The sequence below is a fragment of the Myotis myotis genome, unplaced genomic scaffold, assembly GCF_014108235.1.
Source record: "Myotis myotis isolate mMyoMyo1 unplaced genomic scaffold, mMyoMyo1.p scaffold_m19_p_52, whole genome shotgun sequence".
Classification (NCBI taxonomy): domain Eukaryota; kingdom Metazoa; phylum Chordata; class Mammalia; order Chiroptera; family Vespertilionidae; genus Myotis; species Myotis myotis.
Window position 1 is genome coordinate 252,476 of NW_023416360.1, and position 17,591 is coordinate 270,066.

The window sequence follows — 17,591 nt, forward strand, 5'->3', positions numbered from 1 at the left end:
TTTCAAAGATAGACCACATATTGGTACATAGGCAAAGTCTCTCCAAACTCAAGAGGATTGAAATAATATCAAGCATTCTCTCAGATCACAATGGCATAAAATTAGAAATCAACTACAGTAAAAACAATCACAAAAATTCAAACACTTGGAGGCTGAATAGCATACTATTAAACAATGAGTGGGTAACCAAAGAGATCAAAGAAGAAATAAAACAGATCCTGGAAACAAACGACAATGAAAACACAACAATCCAAAATCTTTGAGACACAGTGAAAGCAATCCTGAACGTTCATAGCATTACAAGCCTACCTCAAAAAAACAAGAAAAACTGGTAATAAACCATCTAACTTTGCAACTTGAAGAATTAGAAAGAGAGCAACAAGAAAAGTCCAGTGTGAGCAGAAGGAAGGAAATAATAAAGATCAGAGTGGAAATAAATGACACAGAGACCAAAAACAAACAGTACAAAAGATCAATGAAACCAAGAGCTGGTTCTTTGAAAGGACAAACAAGATTGATGAACCTCTAGCCAGGTTCACCAAGAAGCAAAGAGAGAGGACTCAAATAAAGAAAATCAGAAATGAAAGTGGTGAAATAAGAACAGACCCCGTAGAAATACGAAGAATCGTAAAAAAAATACTATGAGCAACTCTACTCCAACAAGCTGGTCAACTTAGAATAGTGGTCGGCAAACTGTGGCTTGCGAGCCACATGCGGCTCTTTGGTCCCTTGAGTGTGGCTCTTCCACAAAATACTTCTGCCCATGGGCCACGAAGTTTCAATCGCAATGTACTTGCGTGCCCACACATGGTATTTTGTGGAAGAGCCACACTCAAGGGGCCAAAGAGCTGCATGTAGCTCGCAAGCCGCAGTTTTCCGACCACTGACCTAGAAGAAATGGACACATTCCTAGAAAATTACGAACTTCCAAAATTCATCTAGGAGGAATAAAAAAATCTGAATAGGCTGATAATTATGGAGGAAATTAAAGCAGTAATAAAAAAACTCCCAACAAACAAAAGCCCTGGACCAGACGGCTTCACAGGGGAGTTTTATTAAACATTCAAAGAAGAAATAAAACCTGTCTTCCTCAGACTATTCCAAAAAATTCAAGAGGAAGGAGCACTTCCAAGCTTTTTCTACGAAGCCTGCATTACTCTAATCCCAAAACCAGATAAAGATAATACAAAGAGAATTATAGTCCAATATCCCTCATGAACATGATTCCAAAATCCTCAACAAAATTCTAGCAAATCGAATCTAGAATTACATTAGAAAAATCATACACCATGACTAAGTGGGATTTATTCCAGGGATGCAAGGATGGTACAATATCCACAAATCAATAAATGTGGAGAGAGAAACCAAGATGGTGGCATAGGTAAACACCGGAAATTGCTGCCTCGCACAACCACTTAAAAAATACAACTAAGAGACAAAACGGACATCATCCAGAACCACAGGAAGGCTGGCTGAGTGGAAATTCTACAACTAGAAGGAAAGAGAAAAGCACACTGAGACGCAGAGGAGGTGTGGTGTGAAAGTAAAGTGCAGAGGTATGGAGGCGCACGCGGAAAGGGCTGGCAGCTGAAGACGCAGCGCAAGTGGAAACAGCTGGAAGTTGAGGACGTGGTGCATGTGGAAAGGGCTGGAAACTGAGGACATGGTTGTCTTTTCAATCGGGAGGGAGTCTCAAGCTCCTGACTGCTCTGAACTCCAGTTCCGGGCGAGTCTCTGGGGACCCAGACTCATACGGGAGAAACTGGACTGTCTGGCATCAGTCGGAACTCGAGGGCGGCTTCCTCTCAGAGGTACTTGCAGTGATTACCGGGACACTGAGACGCGGAGCCTCTTAGGGTAGGACTGAGGAGCAGGCATAGCTGCTTGCTCTGCTCTGTTGATCCCCAGAGACCCCGTCTGACCCAAGGTGTGCACAGAGGCTTTTGCATATGAAAGGCCTGCAATCTGAAAATTACCTAACAAACTGCAGCTGAGTCAGAGAAACCCAGAACATCCAAAAGAAGGCTAAAGGCCCCACAGCAGCTTGCATTGCTTCACAGCTGGGCTCCTGCTAGGTAGCCTCAGGAAGAGGCTAAATTAGCACCTTAGAGATCCAAGAGCCAGTGTACCCAGTGGTCAGAGTGGGACCATCCAGATTACAACTCCTCAGATCCATAAGGTACACACTCAGGGGGCAGACTCAGTGAGCACCAAAGCCCCACTGAAGCAAGTCTTGCCCCAGAAGGGTGTCTCCAGCACAGAAGTTCTCCCACTGCAGACACAGCTGATTCTCACAGCCAATTGGCCTGGAGGTCAATTCCTCCCAGTGATATCTACAACAATCAAGGCTTAACTACAACAAGACTGTGCACAAAGCCCACAAAGGGGTGCACCAAGAGTGTCCACCTCAGGTAATTGGGGTGGCTGAGCCACTGGGCCCTATAGGACACCTAGCACAGAAAGCCACTCTATCAACACAGGGAAGCATAAAAAATGCAGAGACAAAGAAACAGGTCACAAATGACAGAAATGGAGGAAAGCAAACTACTGGATATAGAGTTCAAAACCACACTTTTAAGGTTTTTCAAGAATTTTCTAGAAACCGCCGATAAACTTAGTGAGACACTCAAATCTAGTGAGACCCTCGAGGTTATGAAAAAGGACCAACTAGAAATTAACCATACACTGACTGAAATAAAGAATATAATACAGAGTTCCAACAGCAGACTAGAGGATCGCAAGAATCAAGTCAAAGATTTAAAATACGAAGAAGCAAAAAGCACCCAAACGGAAAAACAAAAAGAAAAAATAATCCAAAATTATGAAGACAGTGTAAGGAGCCTCTGGGACAACTTCAAACGTACCAACATCCTAATTATGGGGGTGCCAGAAGAAGAGAGAGAGCAAGATATTGAAAACCTTTTTGAAGAAATAATGACAGAAAACTTCCCCCACCTGGTGAAAGAAATAGACTTACAAGTCCAGGAAGCGCAGAGAACCCCAAACAAAGGGAATCCAAAGAGGACCACACCAAGACACATCATAATCAAAATGCCAAGAGCAAAAGACAAAGAGAGAATCTTAAAAGCAGCAAGAGAAAAAAAGTCAGTTACCTACAAGAGAGTACCCATATGACTGTCAGCTGATTTCTCAACAGAAACTATGCAGGCCAGAAGGGAGTGGCAAGAAATATTCAAAGTGATGAATGCCAAGAACCTACAACCAAGATTACTTTATCCAGCAAAGCTATCATTCAGAATTGAAGGTCAGATAAAGAGCTTCACAGATAAGAAAAAGCTAAAGGAGTTCATCACCACCAAACCAGTATTATATGAAATGCTGAAAGGTATCCTTTAAGAAGAGGAAGAAGAAAAGGTAAAGATACAAATTATAAACAACAAATACACATCTATCAATAAGTGAATCTAAAAATCAAGTGAATAAATAATCTGATGAACAGAATAAACTGGTGAATATAATAGAATTAGGGGCATAGAAGGGAGTGTACTAACTATTCTCGGGGGGAGGGGGTGTGTGGGGAGTGCTGGAAGAGACTGGACAAAAAATGTACACCTATGGATGAGTACAGTGGGTGGGGAGTGAGGGCCGAGGGTGGGGTGGGAACCGGGTGGAGGGGAGCTATGGGGGGAAAAAAGAGGAACAAATGTAATAATCTGAACAATAAAGATTTAATAAAAATAAATGTGATACACCACATAAATAAACTGGGAGATAAAAATCATATACTCATATGCATTGATGCTGAAAAAGCATTTGACAAAATCCAACACCCTTTCTTGATAAAAATTCTCAGCAAGGTGGGAATAGAAGGATCATACCTCAACATAATAAAAGCCATATATGACAAACCCACAGCCAACACTGTACTCAATGGGCAAAAACTAAAAACATTTCCCCTAAGAACAGGAACAAGACAGGGATGCCCACTCTCACCACTCATGTTCGACATAGTACTGGAAGTACTAGCCACTGTGATCAGACAAGAAGAAGAAATAAAAGGCATCCAAATTGGAAAAGAAGTAGTAAAACATGATATTGTCTATATACAATATAATGTCGTGGATGACATGATATTGTATAGGGAAAACCCTAAAGACTCCATCAAAAAACTACTAGACTTAATAAATGAATTCAGCAATGTAGCAGGATACAAAATTAACACCCAGAAGCCTATGGCTTTTCTGTACACCAATAATGAACTCACAGAGAGAGAAATTTAAAAAGCAATCTCTGCCCTAACCAGTTTTCTCAGTGGAGAGAGCATCAGCCTGCAGACTGAAAGGTCCGAGGTTCTACTCCGGTCAAGGGCACATACCTTGGTTGTGGGCATATCCCCAGTAGCGGGTGTGCAGAAGGCAGCAGATTGATGTTTCTCTCTCATTGATGTTTCTAACTATCCCTCCCTCCCTCTCTGTAAAAAAAATCAATAAAATATATATTTTTTTATTTTATTTTTAAAAATATATTTTATTGATTTTTTACAGAGAGGAAGGGAGAGGGATAGAGAGTTAGAAACATCAATGAGAGAGAAACATTGTTCAGCTGCCTCCTGCACACTCCCTACTGGGGATGTGCCCGCAACCAAGGTATATGCCCTTGACCGGAATCTAACCTGGGACCCTTGAGTCCGCAGGCTGATGCTCTATCCACTGTGCCAAACCGGTTAGGGCAAATATATTTTTTTTTAAAAAAGCAGTCTCATTTACCATTGCACCAAAAAAAATTAAGATACCTAGGAATAAACTTAACCAAGGAGACAAACGACCTGTACTCAGAAAATTTCAGGACGCTGAGAAAAAGAGATAGAGGAAGACATGAACAAATGGAAGAATATACCATGTTCATGGATTGGTAGAATCAACATCATTAAAATGTCCATACTACCCAAAGCAATCTATAAATTCAGTGCAATCCCCATTAAAATACCAATGGCATACTTCAAAGACCTAGAAGAAATTCTCCAAAAATTCATCTGGAATAAAAAAAAAGACCCCGAATAGCTGCAGTAAACTTGAAAAAGGAGAACAATGTTGGAGGGATCACAATAGCAGATATCAAGCTATACTACAAAGCCACTGTTCTCAAAACTGCCTGGTACTGGTACTGGTACAAGAACAGACATATAGACCAGTGGAACAGAACTGAGAACCAAGAAATCAACACAAGCCATTATGCTCAATTAATATTTGACAAAAGAGGCAAGAGCATACAATGGAGACAAGACAGTCTCTTCAATAAATGGTGTTGGGAAAATTGGATAGATATATGCAAAAAAATGAAACTAGACCACCAATTTACACCATACACAAAAATAAACTCAAAATGGGTAAAGGATTTAAACGTAAGATGGGAAACCATAAAAATCTTAGAAGAAGCCATAGGCGGCAAAAATAGCAGACATTTGTCGTAGCAATATGTTTACTGATACAGCTCCTAGGGTAATGGAAACTAAAGAGAAAATAAACAAATGGGACTACATCAAAAATAAAAAGCTTCTGCACATCAAAAGAAACCATCAACAAAACAACAAGAAAACCCACTGCATGGGAGAACATATTTGCCAATGTTATCTCCGATAAGGGTTTAATCTCCAACATTTACAGGGAACTCATACAACTTAACAAAAGGAAGATAAACGGTCCAATCAAAAAATGGGCAAAGGACCTAAATAGACATCTTTCAAAAGAGGACATTCAGAAAGCCAAGAGACATATGAAAACATGCTCAAAGTCACTAATCATCCGAGAGATGCAAATCAAAACGACAATGAGGTATCACCTCACACCTGTCAGAATGGCTATCATCAATAAATCAACAAATGACAAGTGCTGGAGAGGATGTGGAGAAAAAGGAACACTCGTGCACTGCTGGTGGGAATGCAGACTGGTGCAGCCACTATGGAAGACAGTATGGAGTTTCCTCAATAAATTAAAAGTGGAACTGCCATTTGACCCAGTAATACCACTTCTAGGAATATATCTCAGAAGAAAACAGAAACACCAATCAGAAAGGATATATACATCCCTATGTTCATAGCAGCACAATTTACAATGGCTAAGATCTGGAAATAGCCTAAATGTCCATCAGCAGATGAGTGGATTAAAAAACTGTGGTACATCTACAGAATGGAATAGTACGCTGCTGTAAAAAAGAAGGAATTCTTACCATTTGCAGTAGCATGGATGGAACTGGAGACCATTATGCTAAGTGAAATAAGCCAGTCAGTGAAAGATAAATACCTCATGATCTTACTCATTTATGGAATATAAAGAACATTATAAACTGTTGAACAAAAATAGAGGCAAAGATGCATCGAACAGAGTGTCAAAATACAGCAGGAAGGTAGGGGATGCGGGGGGTAAGAGACCAAATGAAGGACTTGTATGTATGCATATAAACACAACCAACAGACGTAAGACACTTGTGTGTGTGTTGGGGGGGGGGGGGCAGAGGGAGGTCAATGTGGGGGAAAAAAGAGACCTATATACTACTATTTGTAATACCTTAAAAAAAATACATACACACACACACACACACACACACACACACACACACACACACACACTGTAGTGGCCCGGTGCACAAAATTCATGCACATTAAAAGGGGATTAATTAGAGGAAATATTTTAATGTTGCTATTTGCCCTTTCTCCATAATAGAAATGTTAGAGATGAAAGAAAATTAGTAAAATGTATATGAAAATCTTCCTCCTTTCAGAGTCTGGGGCGCACCACAGGACCCAGAGTGAAGTCCCCTCCCATCCACATGCGCCTCAAAATCGCATGAGACCCAGACCCAGCCAGCCCCACCATTGGACTAGATCCAGACTTGGCCGGTCCCACCCTTGTCAAGCCCCACTGGGCGGGGGACGCAGCCTCAGGTATCCTGGCCCAGCTCTGGGGCGGGGGGTGCAGTCTGAGGTCCCCCAGCCCGGGCTAGGCGGGGGGTGCACCTTGAGATCGCCTGTGAAGCCCTGCTGGGTGGGGGATGCGGCCTGAGATCCCCTGTCACACCCCACCAGATGGGGGGCGTGACCTGAGTTCCCCCATCAAGCCCCGCTGGGTGGGGGGTGGGGCGTAGCCTGAAGTCCCCCGTCAAGCCCTGCTGGGCAGGGTTGCAGCCTGAGTTCCCCCAACCCAGCACTGGGGCAGGGGGACGCACCTTGAGGTCTCCTGTCAAGTTCCACCAGGCAGAGGGCGCAGCCTCAGGTCCCTGCTGATTGCTCATTAAGGCTCGTTATGGGAACTCAGCCTCCGCTGTGGGTGCAGCCATCTTGTGTTACCGAAACCCCCACTCCGCTGTGGGAGGCATCTTTGTGGTGGAGTGATGGTCAATTTTCATGGTCCCTCTTTATTATATAGGAGAGATATCTATACTAGAGGCCTGGTGGGGGGAAGGGGGCCCCTCAGTCTGGCCTGCACCCTCTCCAATCCGGGACCCCTCGGGGAATGTCCGATTGCCGGTTTGTGCCCAAACTTTTAACAGATGACAGCCCCATTGTTGTTTCTTTCTTCTCATGCTTAAACCCATTGGAATTAGTAGGTACTCAAAGTGTGTATACATTTTGGGGGGACACCCTGTATATCTCTAGTCAGCGATGAAAGGAAGCAATGCGGATTTGGAACCGCCAGACAGGGAACCTCGCTCACTCCCCACATGTCTCCCCACTTCACTTTCCACCTTCGCGGGCAGCAGGAGAATCAATGTTTTCTCTCATTAACTCAGAAAAGCACGTCCTGTCACCTGCTGCCTGGCAGGAGTGCGCTAGGACCCACGGGAGGGAGGCTCAGTCAGGGCAGCCTTCACTCATGGGCACTGGCACCCAAAGTGCACATTCCTCCTCTGCAGTCACCCCGACTCTTCTGCTGTGTCACTGAGAGGATGGACCTCTTCGCCTCCTCTGGGTTCCCGATCTTGAACACTGACTGAAGGCACCTCAGCGAGGACCCCCTGCACCCACCAGGTGTGTCTATCGACACCTGCTCTCACCTCAGCACCTGCATTAGCCCCACAGAGGCGATCTCGTTGCTGCACTGGCCTCCGTGGGAACAGGGCGTCACCACTCCACCCTCTCACTATCCTTTCACAGGCGCCCACCCCGAGCACCCAGAACACCCTGACTCTCTCCAAAGGACATGAGCGTGCCGGAGGGGACGTGCGCACGTCCTGTGGGGAACGTAGGCATGCTGGGTTTGATGGAAGTGCGGCCGGAGGGGTGGGGGGAACTTGCGCGCCATGGTCCAGGACTTTTGCAGGTGCGCGTGGGTGACTGCACTGGGGGACATTCGCACACCACGGGGGAGGAGAGGATGTGTGCACCGAAGGCCTGTGGCTTCGCAGATCCACAAACACCCATGGCACGGCCAGCAGGGCATCAATCTGGCCCACTATGGCGGCTGTCCCTGCGATCGTGCACCTTCTGGGCCAGGAGGCGGGACTTGTGCAGCCACTCCTCAGCACTGATGGCCTGCAGGCCCTACTTCAGCTCGGCCCACAGGCTCCACTTGGCACGCTCACAGCTCCCGCCACTGCCATGTGGGGAGTATAGGCCGCCCTCTGCCGGCCCGCCTCCCCCGCCCAGAGGTTCTCCACATGCACATCCTCTCCTCCTCCCCTAGTGTGCAAACGTCACCCACACTCGAATACAGTCTAATTTACCTATGCACGTGCACTGCCCACCAGCCCAGAGCAGCCGGGGCCAGACTCTCCTCACCTGTGCACGCTGCCCACCGGCCTGGAGCGCACTTCCCACCAGCCCAGAGCGGCGGGGGCGCCTCCGTGCTGCCCACAGGCCCTCCGCAGGCAGGGCGGAATGCCTGCATCGTCGCCGTGGCAACGACAGAAGCATCCTGGCCCGGCCGCCATCATCTTTGTCATGCAGTGACCCTCAATTTGCATATTTTCTCCTTATTGGCTGTGGGCACCATCATCTTTGTTGTGGAGTGCTGGTTAATTTGCATATTACTCTTTTATTGGATAGGATAAAAGATGCAGCATTTTGGAAACTAACTCAAAGAGGGGGTTCATCATGCTTATTGTCCCCAGAGCCCTGGAGGTCGGTTAAAAGTGCCCGTTGGCCAATCTTCCCAAATTGTCACTGTGCCCCTTCCTGGGCAGAAAAGACCCGAATGTCTTTGTGTCCCTGGTCCCACACTTTTCCCTCCTTGGCCTTTCAAACAGATGTTTTTGATATTTTGTCCAGCTTTTTCTAGTTGACCTCAGCGGTTGGCGCCAGTTACAGTCCAGCAGTACTCGAAGGGTAAGCCCAGCCCTCTCATTCTATGTCAGATACTAGTATACATACATATTTATAGTTTTGTCCATCTGATGAGTAAAAAAACTGTTTCACTGTTATAATTTGCATTTCCTTGATTATTAATAAGGTTTAACAAGTTTTCAGGTATTTTTTGGCTATATTTCTTTTTCAATTTATTTGGTCCCCATCTTTTGGGGGTTCTTTTCTTTTTCCATATTGAACTAGCACTTTTTATAGTCTTGATGTTGATCACCTGTTATATGTTGCAAATATTTTCTCCCATTCTTTCACGGGTCTTTTACATTCATTATGACTAGATCATATAAAAGATTTTAATTTTTAGGTATTCAAATCATTTAGTCTTTTATGGCTTCTGAGTTTTATGTCTTCCAGATCAGGACATGCTAAATATTTTGTACTTTGTTTTTCATACGTATCTCTTAGGAATTCTTTGGACGTCATTTGTTATGTACTTTGTGAAATACCCATTTCTTAGCAAAATGAATAGTGTCAGGAGAGGAGCTCCTTTTTCATTCTACTTGTAAACTCTAGGTTTCCACAGGCCCGGACCGGCAGTCAGTAGGCCTGCGTGCCGCACAGCCTGGCTTGGGCAGGCAGACCGGGGAGGTTTCTCAGGGTGGGTCCTCTGGGTGAGTGACAGGGGAGTGGCTAACGGGACAGGTCTGTCACCACAAACCAGCCTGTGAGAACATGGAAGGCCCACTTCATGTTTTGTAACTAGTTCATTTTTGTAAAAGTGAGAGCTATTCAAACTAAACATTCAAATGATATAGGAAAGTTCAAAAGGGACAGAATGTCCCGAAGTCCACCTGGAGGCAGCCCTCTCTGGGGATCTTTCTGTGTCTTTAACACATGTGAGCACACGCGGCTTTACAAGTCAGATCCTGCACACCTCGTGCGTGTAGTCTGCGTGGCAGCCCCGCAGGTGCGTTCCTGGCCCGTTCACACACATCCACGTGTGCTGCAGCTGGTGTTGAGCTTAAGCTGCAGAGCCGAGGCTGGTGTCGTAGGGCCTGTCATCGCCCAGCCGGGTCTTGTCTCTGCATCCATCCAAGATCCGAGCCTGCATCCCGTGGGGCTGGCGTGATGGAACGCAGCTTGGAGACCCTGTCTGCAGCATCCTGCCAGGGGTCTGCACAGCCTGTGGGGTGAGAGGGCCCGAGGCGTGTCCTGCTGCCAGGCTGCCCGTGGGGGACGCTGCACTCCCTCCTGAGGTTGGAGGGATGTCACTGGCCGGCACAGCAGGCGCTGAGGCCACCTACCGCTCTTTCTTCTAAGGCCTGTGGCTGCCTCCCTGAAGACGAATCCCGGGTTCGGAATCGGGGTCCACACCCCGCTGGAGGGGCGAGGGCAAGCTGGGCCTGCCGCTTCCTTCCTTCCTGGTCCCTCTTGCTGTGGTTCTCCCTGGTGTTTGCGGAGGTCTTGCTACTCTTTTCCAGCAGATGGCGCTGCATCGCAAGGTTTTTTTACCTCTGTGGTCTCCCGGAGGTGAGCCTGCGAGGCTTCCCTAAGATGGTACCGCCCTGCTGCTTGGGGTAGGGTTTGTTTTGCCCTCACTGTAATGGGGTCCCCCCCAAGTACCCCTCTTGGGAAGCAGTCACAGGTGGAAACCAGTTCTACTGCAGTAGCTCTTGGCTTCCAGATCATATGCTCCTGGACCCGGCACCAAGGGCCACGGGAGGCGAGTTTGTGGAGTCCACGCGCGGCAGGGCTCTGGTTCTGTTTCTTTGTCTGAAACCCCACTGCTGGCCTGACAGTGGGAAGCCACAGGGTAGAAGCCTTGCTCTTCCAGGCATCTGCTGGCTCCGTCCCTGTTTGTTTCCTCGCCACTCGCCCTGCTGGGCTGCCCTTCCCCACCCCCAGCAGCTCTCTGTTCCTCCCTCTCCCAGCCTGGCCACCTGGGCTTTCCTCTCCTCTGGCCTCCCCGTGCCTCCTGGCTGCCCACCTGTAGCTGTTTCGGTGGCGGGTCTCAGGTGTGTGTCTGTGTTGAGCAGGGTTTCTCGGTTGACTTACAGTTGGGTAACTTGTTGAAATTTCAGGGGGAGAACAAGGTGCACCCTCACGCTGCCACTCCTCCAGTCACCCCTGCAGCTTGCTCCCCCCAAGCTCCGGGGCTGGTTCCCAGACTCCCAGAGGAGGTGCCAGCTGACCTCTCCTTGCCCGCAGGTGCAGCAGTACCGGGTGGCCATGACGGCGAAGGACTGCTCCATCATGATCGCGCTCTCCCCCTGCCTGCAGGACGCCAGGTGAGGGCCCGGGCCTGACGCTCTGGCCAGATGGGATTTTGTGGATTCAGAAGAGGGTTTTCCCACATTTAGAGATCACAGAAGGTTGTAATTCGCTATAAAAAGGCATGGAGAATAATTTTAAAAGATTGTTCTATTTAACTGAAGGTTATTATACCATTTTCTAAGAAAATACTCTAAGGACTTAGAAGCAGTTTGGATTCTGTGTGCAAATTCCTTTCTCTCAAAGAAGCCCGCTGCTGCCACGGCCAGGGGCCTGAGGAGCTGTTGCCCTGGTGTAGTCTGGCCTCGGTCAGGTGACACCTGCAAGCTGGGCGCAGTCTACTTCCATCTGTAGCATCGTCCTGAGACCCCGTCGTCACCCTGCCTCCTCCCAGCCTCTTTTAGGAATTCAGGATCAACCTGCGAACCTTCTTAGTCACAGATGGTGTCATCGGCATTGCTCTCGGGGCGCCAGCCCCCAGTGTCTGCGGAACATCCTCGTTCTGGCCGGGGCATCTGGCACTGGCTACCACCAGGTTTTCTGCTTTTGACCTAACATCCCCAGGAGGCCCGCTGCCGGACAGGCACTGAGCTGTCCGTTTGCTGGTCAGGAAACATGGAGGGACATTTATAGGGTAAAATTGAAATACAGAAAAAGATGGTTCTGTTTGGTTGAAAACCACCATTATCCCCAAAGAAGAGGCCACAGTGCTTACCTACGAGGACTCCATTGGCTGGATTAGCTGGTGCTGCATGAGAGGAAACCACAGAGATGCTACATTCTCCCACCTGCCTGACGCAAGGGTACAGTCGGGGAACAGAAATTACCCTCATAAAAACGCATGGACAGGAGCCAGGTCACGTGTCCAGAAAGTTCTGAAACATGGGCACCAGTCTCAGCCCAGGGTGGCCAGGGTTAGGTGTCAGGAGCCATGCCCTGGACTCCTGGGGACCTTCTGGCCGACAAAGGGTCTGAGTTTTCATGAGGCGGCCCTGCTCCCATGCTCCCAGCAGCTGGTGATGGGCTCACCTCATTTTGGTGCTGGTTCTAAAGGGAGAAATGGAGGTGTCCTTGAAACTGTGTAGTTCTGTCCAGGCCCAGCTGCACTGAGCTCGGGATTAAGACCCGGGGAGGAGATGGAAGCAAGCCCTTGATGTGCAGACGTGTTCCCTGCTCTGCGGGGGAGGCGGGGGGTGGGGAGGTTTTGCTAAGAACCCGCAGGAGCCCAGGTCCCTGTCCTGTCAGCTGGGTCTCGAGTAGGAATGAGTCAGAGTTCAGGCCGATCAGCATTGTCTGCACAGGAGCCTGCTCGCTGCTTCCTGCTCAGGCAGAACTTTCGAAATGGGTGTTTTGTTTGTTTGAATTTTTTTTTTAAGGTGCTACTTTTATCATTTTTTAATATATATATATTTAAAATATCTATTTATTGATTTCAGAGAGGGAGAGATTGCAACATCAGTGATGAGAAAGAATCATTGATTGGCTGCCTCCTGTACGCCCCCTACTGGGGATCGAGCCTGCAGTCCAGGACCTCCTGGTTCATAGGTTGACTTGTTTTTTGATGATTTCTAGCTAGTAGTTCAGCCTGGGGAGAGCACGGCTCCTGACTGACTCCCTGCAGCCGCATGAACTCGTCTCACGCCCGTGCCAGTCACCTTGCTGCCGACTGTGCCCTGAGCGTGCTCCACAGCAGCCTGAGCACAAAGTTCAGACTCAGTCTCGGGGTCTTCAAGTACAAGTCATTGTCCACAGAGCGTTCAGCCTGTGACTTCTGATATTTAGAAAAACTAAGCACTAAGAGACAGAACACAAAACACTGCAGACTGAGTCGAGAATAAACCCGCAGGCAGCTGTGAGCAAGCAGAAAGGAGCGGGGCGTCTGCTCCCAGCACGTTATCATCCACTTGGCTGTTGAGTGGCCAGATCTTCCTGCTCTTTCTTAGGTTTCGTAATAGTTGGCCCAGCATTCGCTTCTACCACTGGGATAGGGGGCAGGTCACAGATATCCTAGTAATTTGTTTTTCATCTTTCTGCACATTAACCCTTTCTTACCTGGGCACTAGCAGGTCCCACAGCAGAAGCTTTGAGCGCTGTGCACACCACGGACAGACAGGGTGCATGTAGGCGCAAGAATGGGTGCTCTTTGTGAGCAAGGAGAGGGTTGGGAGCACTGACATTGCTTTTTGTTTTCAGCTCTGACCAGAGGCCTGTGGTCCCTGCGTCGCGGTCCAGGTTTGCCTTCTCCGTGTCTGTGCTGGACCTTGACCTCAAGCCCTACGAGAGCATCCCGCATCAGTACAGACTGGATGGCAAGATCGTCAGCTACTACTCGAAGGCCGTGCGCGCCAAAGACGCCGCCCCGGTGTCGGCCAGGCTCAAGGAGAGCGAAGACTGCACCTTAGTTCTCCATAAGGTCTAGCTTTTCTCCTGTGGTGTCTTGAAACTTGAACATGGGATGTGAAGGTTGAACGATAGCGCTTTGTGGTGGGTGACTGGCTGTGAATGTTGTTGCTTTCTAACCACTGTTTGGGGCTGCTGCTGGGATGCAGGATGGAGGCCCCTCCCAGGGCAGGCGGGCCAGGGGGGCTCTGCATTGTGTCCTGGCGCCTCGGGCAGCTTCCTCCTTACCCAAGGCTCATGTCTAACCTCTAATGCAAACGCCTGATTGTAAGACCCAAGGTTTGGATCTCCTACCACCAGGCTCTTAGCACACGGAACACGGACTGTCATGTAGATCTTACAATTTGGCCTTTTAAGAAAACAGGGATCCTACTGGAACTGCCTCAGCTGAGTGGCCAGCCACACGCCAATCAGCACAGGCCCGTGGCTCCTGCAGGTGAGGGCACAGTGCAGATGGCCACCCTTCTGCGTGGGATCAGAGGGGCCACGGGACTCAGGTTGGGCAGACACCGTCACGTGAGCACCAACTCCTTTCCTTTCCTGAGTGACGCCACTCTGAACTGCGGGGAGGCGCCAGCCCAGTGCCTCTGCCCTGGGCCTCCCTTGGGTGCTGGGCCGCCTCTGCAGGGCTGACGCCGCTGGTGCAGGAGGAGCGGCCCTGCTGGCGCCCCGGGCTCTTGGGCTCCCCAGGCGCCAGGCTGCTGTGAACATGCGAGTCCTGGTGGCAGGTTCACTCCATTTTCGGTTGTACAGACTGATTATTTATAGCATCATTTTGAGGGATTAATGAAGGCTCATTGTAATATATTATGTTAGTGAAACCGTGGAATTATATGAAAATGCTACATGAAATATAAGGAGAATATTTTGCTGATTGTAAATTTTTGTGGGGAAATTTTGTGATAATTTGAGAATTACACTTGTTTGAATTACGCCAGTTTTTCTAGAATTTATTCTTTAATTCTGTCATAACATTTACTTCTGTACTCAGAGGGTCGGAAAAATACTCAAGTGCTGCCCATCTTCTCCTGTTAGTGTGGGGGCAGGAGGCGTTAGACTCCACCTGCTGGACGCACATAGAGCTGGGGCTCACGGGTGGGACAGAGGGGGGGCTAGGTGGGGGGGGGCGGGACGGCCCAGGCCTGTGGGGGACAGTGGGTCTCGCTGTCCCACTGCAGGTTGAAGTGCAGACTTGCTGTTTTGGGTCAAGAAGAGTGCGTTTCAGGACTGGCTGAGGGGAGCAGCTTTCCAGCTCGGGAGGCCAAGGGGAGGGGAGAGCCTCCCGGGGGTGGGAGGGGGCACAGCTGCTCCTCATGTGTCAGGCTTTTCATTTTGTGTTTAAACAGCTGTCTGTGTTTTTCATGACCTGACAGTTGACAGATCATGTGTCACCACTGCACAGGCGTGTGCTGGGGGGGTGGTTGCTAAGTCGGCAGCAGCCAGTGTTTCTAGTCAGTAGCAACACTGAGTGCTGGGTGGGCACCGGGGTTTCCCTCCGCAGAGCAGCCTCAGCAGGCTCTCCAGAGCCGCCTCGATGCCCAGCAGGCCCAGCAGGGCCCGGAAGTGGAGAGGAGCAGCTGTGACTGCTCCCTTCTGGTCCAGCTCCAGGGCTGTAAGGAGAACACACTGGGTCAGAAACAACCGGCCGGGACCCTGCCCACCTCCCCTGTTGCTGCTGTGCCAGCCGTCAGCACAGCCCAGCCCACAGACACAACCCCCTCCCCACACTGTGCAGCCGCCCAGGAGGCCTGGGCGCAGGGCCTCCACGGGTGCTTCTGGAGTGTTATTGATCAGAATATTTTTTAAAATGACATAAAAAGTACACTGAGATTTTCAGCCTTTGATTGTTGCCATGTGAACCAGGTGAAATCAGTGGGTGTCCCTGCTGGGCACTAAGACTGCAGAGCCCGCTGGCCTACCTACCTCGCTGTGGCACTTGGGTGAGAAGATCCAGCTTCGGCAAAACCTTCCCTTCTTCATCTATGTGCATCCTCCAGACGATGACCAGCTCAAACCTGAAAGAGGTCAGAGCCGCCCCCAGGTGCCTTGAAGCGTGACTGTGCCGTAGGAAGGAGGCCCCGCCCAATGCAGGCGCTGCCCCAGCTGAGCTGAGCTGGCCCCCTCTTAGACACTCACCCACCCACAGGGTCAGTCCTGGACAAACAGGGCCGTGGCCAGGAAGGCCTCAGGGAGGTGCTGTTGTACCCACTAATACTAGGATGACAGTACAAGTACAGGATGGGGAACAACAGGAACTTACACTTTCCTGTGGGAAATAAGTTGGTAAACTACTTTGAAAAGAATCTGGTGGTGCCCTGACCGGTTTGGCTCAGTGGACAGAGCATCGGCCTGCGGACTGAAGGGTCCCGGGTTCGATTCCGGTAAAGGGCATGTGCCTTGGTTGTGGGCACATTCCCAGTGGGGGTGTGCAGAAACAGCTGATCGATGTTTCTCTCTCATCAATGTTTCTAACTCTCTGTCCCTCTTCCTTTCTCTCTGTAAAAAATCAATAAAATATATATAAAATATATATATATAAAAAAAGAATCTGGTGGTAACAGAAAGCTGAGTCTACGCTATGGCCCAAGGATTGCATGTCTAAGCATATGCCCAGAGAAGCTGTGTCCGCATGGGCCCGGGACATGGACAGGTTAGACATGGTGGGAAGCAGTGAATAACCCAGATGCTCTAAGGGACATGGGCATGCACACATTCGTCCCGCAGAGTGCAAGCTGACATGGCCTCCAGCCACAGGCTCCAGCTGTGAGGGATGGACACGTTCCCTTACGACAGGGCGAGTCCCAGCAGCCTGCATAATTGTGAGGCTTGAAAACAAACCCAAACCTCGGCAGGCACTCATGCCAGTCACCAGGCCCTCCCACCCCAGCAGATCCGTGCCCCCAGGCGCCCAGCGCAGTGAAGGCCAGGTGGTCCTCCCTCCATCAGAGCTTGCTGACCCGTCCCTGATCCCTCTTCACCCACGTGCCCCTCCTCTTCTGCTGCCGTCGGTGGGTGTGCACCTGTTAGGGCGCCACAGAGGTTTCTTCAGGTGTCGGCAGCTCGCATTTGCCCTCTACATTTGTAATCCTTGTTTTCACCAGGAAATACCATCTGGTTGCAGGGAAGGGACTTGGCGAGCAAGGAAGCCGACGCCCACGGGCTGTGCACTCACCCTGGCTGGCTGGTACTCCGGATGCTCATGCAGCTGGAGGAGGCCCCCTCAGGGAGCTGCACAGCTGCTGGGTACTTCTCCTGGGGGAGAAGAAAAATTAAGTACTTTTAAATCATTTTTTGTTTTTCAATTACAGTTGACAATATTATATTAGTGTCCAGTGTACACCCAGTGATTAGACATCACATACCTAAGTGATCATCCCAATAAATCACGTACCCATTTGACACACTTATTACAATATTATTGACTATGTGAACGTTACATCCCAGGGACTATTCTGTAACAGCCAATTTGTACATCTTAATCCATTCACCTTTTTCACTGGGCCCCCACCCCGTCGCAACAAACTGTTCTCTGTATCTATCATTGTGTTTCTGTTCTGCTTGTTCATTTATTTTGTTGTGTGTTTTTTTAGATTCAATTGTTGATAGATATGTATTTATTGCCATTTTATTGTTCATATTTTTAAAATCTTCTTTTCTTCTTCAA

At 49.0% G+C, this 17,591-nt stretch overlaps 2 protein-coding genes across 7 annotated transcripts in view; one reads left to right on the forward strand and one right to left on the reverse strand.

Annotated features, from left to right (window-relative positions):
• The window catches only part of LOC118657340 (inositol-pentakisphosphate 2-kinase), a 143,739-nt gene extending 128,880 nt beyond the window's left edge, over nt 1-14,859 (forward strand). For 3 of the 4 annotated variants that reach the window (XM_036311206.1, XM_036311205.1, XM_036311213.1), the window contains 2 exons: nt 11,465-11,544; nt 13,721-14,859. In XM_036311206.1, the coding sequence (XP_036167099.1) occupies nt 11,465-11,544; nt 13,721-13,946 (306 nt within the window). In that variant the 3' untranslated portion in view covers nt 13,947-14,859. Of the gene's footprint in view, nt 1-7,869; nt 8,031-11,464; nt 11,545-13,720 lie in introns of those variants that run through there. The other variant, XM_036311207.1, reaches the window with a different exon arrangement.
• Nucleotides 14,860-14,861: 2 nt separating this feature from the next.
• LOC118657345 (centromere protein P) overlaps nt 14,862-17,591 on the reverse strand; it is a 255,966-nt gene continuing 253,236 nt past the window's right edge. For all 3 annotated transcript variants that reach the window (XM_036311222.1, XM_036311221.1, XM_036311220.1), the window contains 3 exons: nt 17,100-17,179; nt 15,851-15,942; nt 14,862-15,537 (listed from right to left, as the gene is read on the reverse strand). In XM_036311222.1, coding sequence (XP_036167115.1) covers nt 15,380-15,537; nt 15,851-15,942; nt 17,100-17,179 — 330 coding nt within the window. In that variant the 3' untranslated portion in view covers nt 14,862-15,379. The remainder of the gene's footprint in view (nt 15,538-15,850; nt 15,943-17,099; nt 17,180-17,591) is intronic.